This window comes from Poromitra crassiceps (assembly GCF_964638095.1).
Source record: "Poromitra crassiceps genome assembly, chromosome: 20".
Classification (NCBI taxonomy): Eukaryota; Metazoa; Chordata; class Actinopteri; order Beryciformes; family Melamphaidae; genus Poromitra; species Poromitra crassiceps.
This window is the reverse complement of record NC_139637.1, coordinates 21609862-21620881: the sequence shown is the minus strand read 5'-3', so window position 1 is coordinate 21620881 and position 11020 is coordinate 21609862. Positions and strand designations below refer to the sequence as shown.

The window sequence follows — 11020 nt, the reverse complement described above, 5'->3', positions numbered from 1 at the left end:
CTTGAAATGTGCCAGCGATAAGGAGTTGATGTAGTGTTTTCTCTCCGAGGCATCGCAGAAAAAGACTTAAAACAGATCATATGGGATAACTCTCCGGGTGACCTCTCTCTCTGTCTCCTCTTTGTTGGAAAGGCGTCTGTATGGCGAGATGATGTCGAGAAATATCACGAGCGGATGTTCTGCCGCTGTTTAGTGTGATTAGTTCGTCTTCATGGAATATCATGGCATATAAAATGCTGCGGAATAATATTTTCGCTTTCCCAGCTTTCATTTTCTTTCCCTAAATCATGCCATTCGTCATGCACTCATTACAAAGACAGTCAATTTTGAACCAATTCCAATTGCCTCTAATTTCTAACTGAAATGATGCAGGATGCACATTTTTCATCTGGCTGACACCCGTTGACTTTATTATTGTATGGAAATGCCTGGGCTCTCTAGACGAACAAATACAGAGAGCTAAGTCAACATAATCCTCGTTTTTCGATAAAAGTTTGCAGTTAGGTGTTGCTAAGTTATCAAAAATCAAAGCCAAACAAACCGCACGCTGTCGTTTATCCTCATTTGTGTTTGCAATATTTCCCCACATTTGGCACTTTTAAGAAGCCGCCGATTTCCCGATAACGCAGCCGCCACGTGAGACCGCAATAAAGAAGGCATAGAAGAAGAACGTGTGCGTAGGTAACACAGCCAATCAGGGCTAATCATTTTTAAGTAGAGCGGGTAAGTATTTACAGACCAAAGCCATAGGCTACAACATTGACATGTATTGTGCTTCTCCTTAATCAAGTTGTAAGTACAACAGAATTATTCGACATTCATCACGGACACCTAGGCTGTCAGGGCTGCTTAACGAGTATCAATTAAGCTGTTTGAACAGACTAGCTCAGCACATACTGTAGAGGCAAACAGGGGAGGCAGAAAAAAGCCCACCAGTAAATGAACAGGCTTTACGAGCAGAATAGCTGTCTAAGGTGTAACAGGATTTGGGTTGTAACAAAGTAACTGCTCTGCATTTTTTTTTTAGTAGTAAGACTACTGTACAGTGAGCGAGCGTCCCCCCAATAATATGCTGAGGTTCAGAATACACAGAGTACACACACCTACGCTTGTCTTAACGCTTTTTCAACATTTCCCCACGCTCGTCATTACCTTAACACGCCTATTTTGCTTTTTCAACATTTCTTAATTTCTCAAACTTATTCCTCGCTGCTATTTCCGTGTCAACTGTCAAACTTTATCTTGATGTTGTTGTATCTATATTGGGGACTATGGTTTAAACCTACAATCATCTTTTCCAAGGGAGAATTCATCCATCTTTATTTTCTCTTTTTCTCTCTCTCTCGCTATAAAGTCAGCAACAAGGAAATTGCTGTTCAGTATGTAGTCATGCGGGGGTAATGCATACTATAAGCTGTTTATGACAGATTACTATATATTTACAATAAAGAATTTCATCATCTCTGTTAATGCTTGTTGTTACTGTAATTATATAACAAATATAGATAAATAAACACAATTCCTATGTGAACATATAATTTATATATATATATATATAATGTATATAATGTATATATACTGTATATATGTATATATATATATACTGTATATAAGTATATATACAGTATATATATATATATATATATATATATATATATATATGTGTGTGTGTATATATATGTGTATGCGTGTGTGTGTGTGTGTGTAGGTGTGTGTGTGTGTGTGTGTGTGTGTGTGTGTGTGTGTGTGTAGGTAGGTGTGTGTGTGTGTGTGTGTGTGTGTGTGTGTGTGTGTGTGTGTGTGTGTGTGTGTGTGTGTGTGTGTGTGTGTGACTATTTCCACAGTAAATGAAAAATAAAATCTGAAACCTGGCTCCTACAGTCTTTGTCCATCATGGCTTGCCGCATATACTGTACCATTCTTCAGTCAAGTCTGCATTTTGCCTTATGTAAAGTGAGAACAGCTAAGCTGCCACCCAGCCAGGGTGTCAGGCACCTAGTAATGTGTTTACGGTGCATGATCCACTGGGGGGAAACTAACTTCATATTCTTGTCACTTTCCGTTCAATTTTGCATTAAAACTACCGTTTGCTGCGAAACAATTCACCAAAATTATCAAATGAGCCGTACCCTATTTAAAAGCTCGACTAACGAGCCAATTAGAAAGTGGGAGTTGAAACCGCCTAAATCAGTGTTTCGGCAAACAACAGCCAACGCATTAACTATACATGGAACAATTAGCCAGCTAGCTACACTGGTTGGCTTCCCTTTCAATTCCCATTCATTCACAGTAAATAACCGTTCCAAATCTATGTATTTCAATTGTCTACCATCCATGTGTTTCATTTGTTAATGATGCTGTCTGCACTGTAGCTCATACAGGGAACGTTGAATTTTAATTAGCTTAACCATCAGATGCTAGCTGGCTAATCATGTCATTTACAGTGTAATGCAGGTTACCAACTTTCTTAACACCTCTGCAATATCAAAAAAAAAAAAAAAAAGTTGTTGAGATGTCGCACTACAATATGAGGGAATGTGCGCTTCATTTTTGCCTTCGACCGGTCGATGAACTGATCAACTTGACCGATCGATTTGCCAGATACTTTTCGCTTAAAACAAATTGAAAACTTGCTCGTTACAAATCAGCAAGCTTCTTGATTGGGTTGCAGTGAGAGAGGTGCGTGGCCGAGCATTACCCCCGCCGTCCACCGCGCTGTGATTGAATCGTACCAAAGTGCGAGAGCCTCCCGTTTGACCTCCGCAGAGAGGAACCGAGGAGCGGCGCGGGGCCAGCGAGGTCGAGCGAGCCGCTGGAACATTGACTTGATTCATCAAATTAGGTCCTGTGTAATTGCGCCGCATGACGACTCATAAAGCACAGGAGCCATAAAGCTGTCGGGGAGCCATCAGCCTCATGCTAAATGAAGTTACAGAAGGTGCAAGGTTCACAACTTCATACAGTGCCAGAGTGAGGTGTCCAAAAGCACTTCCTCCTTCTGCTGCCCTGCCCACAACCGCACTGTCTGCCTGTCTGTCTGCAGGCAGCCCGCGCAGTCCCTGAAGCAGCCACACACCACCAGTCAACAGTGCTCAGTGTAGATGTGTTGAGGTTTGTTTGCTGTAGCGTTTGCGTTGCTATATTCTCAGTGGGAGTTCTCAGTGGTTTTTTAGAGCGCCCCGTCTCAAGTCCCTTTGGTTTAGCTGGTGGATCGAGTGGCTCGCTTTGGTTAGCTTCCTTTGTTTCAGGCATATTTGTCGGGGTCTACTATTGAAGGAGAAATAACTTTCTTCAGATTTGACTTATGAGAGTGATGGTGCACCGTCACTGTCGGGCGGAAACCTTGTATCTCAAAAAAGAAATATATATTTAAAACATTCACATAGTGCAATAGTACTAATACCATTAATAACGAGTCATTATATAACATCTTTCGCTGGTGCAAAGTACCTGAAACTTTCACCGGATATTTTTGGGGTACCCACAAAATCCATGTATTGGGGGTGGGGTGGGGGGTGGCCTAATTTGGAGATACAAGGATTCCGCCTGACAGTGACGATGATATTAGAGTTAGTGGTCATAATTATTCGTCTGTTGTTGTTGTTATTATTATTAGTCAAAAAACTGCAACTACAAAAAGCAACCATGCTCATGAACCCTTCTCCAAACCAATAATGCTATGCTAGTTTTATTTATGCAAGCAGTTGTCTAAAATATATCTCAGCACTATTTTTTATTCTTATTTAAAAACAGAGACTTAATGAACAATCTTTCAAATCTGCATAGCATCTGAATGCATATTTAGCAGGCTGACCTCTTGGAGCACGCAGTGTGAAGGCAGTTTACCTTTGTAATTGATACAGATCACACCATTAGCACAATATTGTCATAGCTGCTGCTCCTGCAGTCACTCGCTGCTGAGGGTTAATTTGCATAATAAATCTTAATTGAAGCTCATTAAGGATTTGATAAGAAGCAAATCAGGTACACCGCGCAGATAACTTAAAATTAATGTTTTCTCAATTTTTTTGGGGGGGGGGAGCGCTCATATTCAGGGGCGGAAAATTCACATTCATTCCTCGGTTTTCTGTCAAGGTTTAAAAGAACCAATGATGCATTTTGCATCATTCCCCTTGGACATGGTATGAATTTAACTCGAGTTCAATCAAATCAAATTAGATTGTAACATGCTGGAGCCAAACCAAATCTATATCGTGATGACTGCTTTTATGGTCTGATATAAATAATGGCCGTTGAGTAAGCATCCAAGGTGCTCTTGACGTGAACACAGGCAGCTTGTGACCCTTGGCCGCTCTGCGTCTCTGAAATCAGAGAGTAGAAATGATTTCTAAACTTATACTTCGCTGATATGGCAGCGTCTTTCATAAGCCCGCGAGCAAGTAACCCGATCTGGGCCCTGATTGTTTTGAAAGAGCCTCCTGACCATATGGCCCGCATGTCCTCCTCTGTGTCTGACGATGCAGTTAGATCAACAACAACTGCAAGATGGATGTCCTCCTCGCTTCACAGTATTATATCTCCTTTGACGGAATTAAGAGAAGAGGCGTTCTTCTTCTCCTTCTTCTTCTTCGTCACAAAAAAAAGATGTTGTAAGCTAGGAATGTTTATTGTGTTCTTACATAAATGCATCGCACATTGAAGTGCAGGGTATCTTACCATAAACCATATCTCTCCCCCGTATACAATGCCTCCCTCCGTGTAATCGATACCAGGCCCACACTGTTACTGTAGTAACTATAAGCTTCCCTTTGCGTTCTCATCCTCTAAGTCCAATATAAATGAACTACCGGCGAGCTATAAAGTCTCCTCCCCGTTTTGCTGTAAATCATTACATCTGGAGGGACCTGGGCAAAATACCGTTACCATAATTTCTTTTGTACTTGGGATGTCTTGCAGAAATAATTAGTTTTAGCCCGGCTTGCAATAAACTCTCCCAATATTCTAGTTATTGTCGGACGTAATGGAGAAAAAAACAAACATAACAAGAAAATAGTCGCCGTTTCTGCGGCGATGATCACATGGAAACATTATCCACATGAATCACCCCCCATATCAAATTGTGTCATTTGCCTGGAAACTAGTGCAGGTCTCAGAGGGAAGGCAAGGTGAATGAGCAGTTGCTGTAGAGAGGTGCAACACCACCACCAGCGCGCCGCGCGCTCACAGCACAGCACAGGCACACTTTGCCTTGAGACCAATCATAACAGCCCTGTCTTTTTTTTCCCCTTTCCTCCACACACAGGAGAGAGCAGGAGGAGAGATCACTGTGCTGGAGGGCACAGGAGTCTTGCTTCTATCTTATCACCTAGACAGTGCACCACCCTGTCTGCTGCCTCTCTCTCTCTCTCTCTCGCCTCGCGCACAAACAAAGGCCTCCTCAAAACTATTAGCTATCTACACCTGTCACCTAAAACCGGCGTGCGAGGAGGAAATGCAACCAGATCACAACTAAGAAGAAGACCACCTGATATAATAAAATAAATCTTTCTTTCTTTTGCTACTGTTGTGTAGCATGAAAACTAGCTGATGAGGAGAAAGTTATTAAGGGGGGTATCTCTATGGGGAGCGCCTTCCGAGTTGGAGAATTGCAAGCATTGCAACAAAGTGCAAGTATTTGGTGTGGTGTGTGTACTCATAAGCCCACAAAAATATCAAGGGCCTGGATTATGATCAAAACGCAACATTTGCGTTGTTGACGTCAACCCGGAGAGATACAGAGGAAACTATCGAGATTTAATGCCCACTGATGATGACATCACTTGGGTGAACTAATACTGGACTTTATGGGCAGAATTTGGAACTGGGGAAATGAGTTTGGGGCTAGGGCGAGCTGAAGCAGTGGCTGAACTGATTCTGATTCTGATTCTGAAAGTGGTTCTGATTCTGAACGCTCTCCCAAACTTGCCACTGTCTGCTGTTCTCACTGTGTGGATTTTGAGAGTTGTGTCATATGCGTGCAAACATTTCCCCAAAAAGTGGATATGATTGATAGTGTGTATAAATGTGTAGGAATTGAAATGTAACGCCTACTGTATAGGTTGTCATGCCGTATATATTCGCAGTATGGGTGTTCAGTTGCAGCCTGGAAAGTACAGTACATCGGCGTGGTTCGTCGACAACTCGTGTTCGGGTGAACTTAATTCAAAGTATTACAATTCGAGTATCAAAAATCGCCCAAAAAACGACGGGCGGGAACTATTTTTACTCCTACAATCGCGTGATAAGCAAAAGCCACGAGTGATTTTTGCCTTGTTGTTTTTCATTTACTGTTTCTTTGCTTTGGACTGACTGCAAAATAATAGGCACACCACTCATTTGCAAAAGTCAAATTTCAAAGCCAGACAAAGCAAGTTAAAACAACTGGAGTTGATCAATTGTACTTGTGCTGCTGTTACAATAGCAGCGTTTCATCTGTCATTTTGATGATGATAATAAACACCGGAATCAATGGGGTCCTTCCACTTCCTGAAGCAAATCAAATTGGGGGGGTTTGTGGCGGGGGGCTTAGGGATGTGCAAAAATGAGAGGAGGCGTCACGCACCCGTGAATGTCAAAATCATGATCATTATACAGTGCACTATAATGATCAGTACATCAGAGAGTTATCAGAGATCAGCCTCAAAGTTACCATCCCACTGAATCCCAAATCACTCCCTGAATTATTCAAATTGGTATATAGAGTGAGTGTTGGCTTTCGATCTAAAACGACCGTTAAAGCAACCGAAGCACATCCGAGAAAAGGGAAAAATAATAATTAAGTCTTCCAAAAGGGTAAAGAAAGACAAAAGGATATGAGGTCATTGAAAATAATAACGATGAAAAATAGGACACCCTTGTTATTTGGGTGCCATTTTCCTTCTGCTTTTGTCGTTCAAAATGCACTTCCATTTTTTTTTACCTAAAACTGGATCAACAGCATCTGCCTTGATCGTAGGATGTTTCCAGTACAAACCACTTAGGAGCTATTCCAGCTATAGCCAATTCCCACAAGCTGCTGTCAGTCACTAGCTGGCACTGCAACACTTAATGCCTTTGTCTGTTCACCAATTTATCTTGTTAACAGCAAATTGGGCGAGCGGTTTGAGGCACCGAGCTATTGTTTAAAAAAAATAAAAAAAATAAAGTAAGAGAAATACAGTATACTTCCACAGGCACAAAATAACATATGGGCCCCTTCACTCAAAAATGCATTTTGTGCACTTTACGTCTTTACGTTTACACCATATATAAACCTGATGCATGCGTTGTTTCAGACTGAAATTCCTCGCCTCTCCTATCCCCCCTTATCTTTAGTGATGCCTTCCCAGTGATAAACCCGAAAGGTTTAATGCGTCCTCCTATCTTGTAGCCATAGAGTAATTGGCATTTTAAATTACCGCACACTCGACATATGCTGGGGAAGTAAATCAAATATAACTGGCCTTTACTTTACGTTGTCTATGCTCTCAAGTTTACAAATACGCCTATTAATAATAAGAATTCCCAAGAGGAGAAGCGAAGCACCCTGGATACCGAATGTCCTCTGAATTAATGCCTGAGCTGGGAACGTTCGTCGTTCATTTTTCCTTTTTTCCCCCCCCTACAATGCCTTTGCAAATCAGTATTTCCACTGAGGAGGAGGAGGAGGAGGAGGGATCCTGCGTCTTTAAGAGCGCGACGACTAAAAAGGAAAAAACAAAAAAAAAAACGATTCCTTTGCATCTTCTCTCTCCGTGGTCTTATTTCAATACTCTCTCCTCTCTCCTTGTTCCCCCTCCACACATCATTAAACATATTATTATAACATGACTGTCAGCCGGCGTCTCTCTTCGCTCCATTCTTGCTCTGCCAGGTAATCAATTTGTCGTCACTCTCTGTAACCCCAGTAAAGTCATCAAGTGAAATGAGTTACAGCTGCAAAGAGCCTTCAACAATACAGAAGGAGGGGGGGGGGGGGGGGAACTGGGGGGGGTGGGTAGGTGGTGGTGGGGTGTGGGGTGCGGGGGGGGACGCGAGAAAAATGACAACACAGCCCAGGAATATTCCACAACGCTTGATAGCACATCCCAGGTTCTGAAGATGAAATATTAATGCACAATTTGTTTATCTGCAGGCGCACATCTCGCCCGGTCCCGAGCTGTTAATTTTCTATCGGCGCAGACAACGGATCAGTCAGTCATGAACTCTTCACAGCCATTACGGGGGAGACATTTTGATTAAGTATTCCTAATGTAGTGGATAGCAAAGAATGAAAACACTCTGCCTGCCAACTTTTGATTGACCATTAAGCCACTGATGAATGTGCCTGTCAAAGAGGAGACAATTACCTCAACAATGAAGGAACTCTTCTTGGAAGGCTTATTTCTCTATAGGGCTGACACATTTTACCAGAGTACATCGTGGCGAAGCAGCTGAGAGCGTGTAAAAGGATCACTTAGGCATCTTCTCAGAAAAGTTCTCGCTATAATAGTGGGGACATTGTTTTGAAGAGAGAAAAGGGGGCTTTTGGTAAGACCGTGATGTGGGAGAAATATTTTGCGTGTGTGTGTGTGTGTGTGTGTGTGTGTGTGTGTGTGTGTGTGTGTGTGTGTGTGTAAACCGAGAGTGTGCTTGGGCAGATAAGGGTCTCAGTATCTTAAGCGGGTATAGAGAGACGCCATTATTGGCAGAGCACAATCACCATCTGGTTGGTACATCCCGCAACCATAATAAAGACTGATAACTTCTCAGCACACCACCACCAAGTAATTGCATCCTCAGACACTAAAATACCCCTTGATCAATCTAGTTTTAATCTAGCAACTTCATCATAATGAGAATGCTGGTTTTTTTTGGGGGGGTGGGACGCTATAATTAATGCGAAATAACCCCAAGTGGCTGAGATCGTCGAAAATAAGGTCGTTGGGGGTAATAATGCTTTGGTGACCTTGGCAATTTGGGAAATTTTCTTGAGAAGATGCAGAGAATATAAACGGAGAATCAGGCTGGGGGCAGGAAGGGGAGGGGGGGTTGTATTGTGTCGCTGTTAAGGCTATCTGCTGGAGGTGGGGCAATGTGGAGACTTACAGGAAGTGTTCCAAAAGGGCAAAATCTGGTACGTGCGCGCACGCACACAAACACACACACACAGACACACACGCGCGCGCACACACACACACACGCACACGCACACACATGCACACGCACACTGATACTGTACAGGCCCGGCCAGTTTACAACTTACTCCAGATGTCATCATGTCGGCCTGTAACTTTATGAGGGCCTCCTTTAACATGATATTATTGATATCGCCTACCTCAATAAACCCTATTTCATGCTTACTTGACATGCAAACAGTAGACTGGACTTAGGGCAGTTGTTTTCTGGTAAGGATTACACTGGGTTGTATATGCATGTGGATAATTACTACTGTAACCTACTAACGGTACACACACAGAAAAGTTAAATCCGAGTGGGAATGTGTGTGTGTGTGTGCATGCGTGTATGTGTGTGAGAGAGAGAGAGAGAGAGAGAGGGAGAGAGAGATTGAGTGCTTGTGTGTGAGAGTGTAACCCATTCTCCATTTGTCCATAAGATATTAAGAGTTCATGCAGAGTTCATGTGTTTGGGATAGTGGAGTACCATCTCTCAGCCCTCTCTGCTGCATGCGGGTTACAGCACACTGTCTGTCTGACTGAGAGAGGGGGATTTTTTCACTCGGCTCGCTGTGAATGGAACGTTTTTTTGATCAATGAATGAATAAATAAATAAATAGGCTATATGAAATGTTAGGATTATTGAAGCAAATCTGTACCCCCTAAACTAGACCCCCCCTCGGTTTTTTTTTTACAAACCAGATTTAGATGATAACTTGTCCCTTATTTGACGTGCCTGCTGCTGCTATTGTAAGTCACATTTACTTTAAATTACCCGCAAAACACAGCAGCATGTGATGCTGTAATAACTTCCTTCCACCGTCAGCATTTTTAACATTGACTTTCTTATCAGCGGGTCCCCAAAGTGCGGTCCGGGGCCCCTCTTTGGGTCATTAGGGGGGCGCCTTTTCAGAGGGTCCCACCAAGTGAAATAAGGAATAGTTTAATAATCCCACTGTTATTTTCATTCACTGACGTGAAGACAACGAGAGAAAACACGCAGGGACGGGAGACTGTGTGGGCTTCACTCTCCCCCACTGCCTCTCCACCTACATACAGTAGGCTATAGTTAGTTATATAACTCTGTACTAAATCATCACCAACTAAAAATAATAATAAACATTCTCACACGGGGTGATCCTCGGGACACAAATCGCACTAAATGGGGGGGTCCGTGTGGTCTATGCGTATCTATTCGGAGGTCGTTGACATGAAAAAGTTTCGGGGGAAACCCGCTGTTATAGACACCGGTAGAATAACCATACAAAATATACACCCTACAAAATACGCACATATTAAAGGTTATTGTTTAGGGGAAAAATCCTTACCCGAAGCCCGTTTGGGCGCCTGCTGTTTCCTCCGTGGCATTTCGCGTGAGTCGCAGTTCACTGCTGTGCCCAGGTGAAATCTGTATGCGGGCTAAGATAGTCCATGCATAGAGAGAGAGAGAGCCTGAGAGGGTCTTTATCTGGGGCTCTCAGAGAGAGTAGTTGAGCGTCTCTCTCTGCACTAAAAAAAATCCAGAAACGGCTGTCTTGTCAGAAGGGGGGAAACAGATGTTTTAACGCGGTGCTTCTTCTTCGCTTCTTTCACCCTCTTCGCCGCCGTCCTCTTCTTCTTCTCCGGGCGAGTCGTCTCCGTTCACCATCCGTGTTGTGGGTCCATCATCGGATCGGCGCCACATGGACTGATCGACGCGTGTCACTCAGTCAGTTTGTCGGGGGCAGAATATGCGGATCGGGAAGCGCGTAAAAAGCGGCTGTTGATAATGGTACCGTATTATTACGCACGGACGGACGGTGCAAGGCGAGCGAGGGGGGGAGAGCAGAGAGGCGATGCCAGCAGACATCGATCCATAGAACAAACTGAACATTAAAAACTCCTCC

The 11020-nt window shown here is 43.1% G+C and overlaps 1 protein-coding gene across 1 annotated transcript in view; it reads right to left on the bottom strand.

Moving 5' to 3' along the window:
• The window catches only part of tshz2 (teashirt zinc finger homeobox 2), a 56412-nt gene extending 45811 nt beyond the window's left edge, over window positions 1-10601 (bottom strand). Inside the window, exon 1 of the mRNA XM_083656825.1 lies at window positions 10463-10601. Within this exon, the coding sequence (XP_083512951.1) occupies window positions 10463-10502 (40 nt within the window). The 5' untranslated portion in view covers window positions 10503-10601. The remainder of the gene's footprint in view (window positions 1-10462) is intronic.
• Between the last annotated feature and the right edge of the window lie 419 nt (window positions 10602-11020).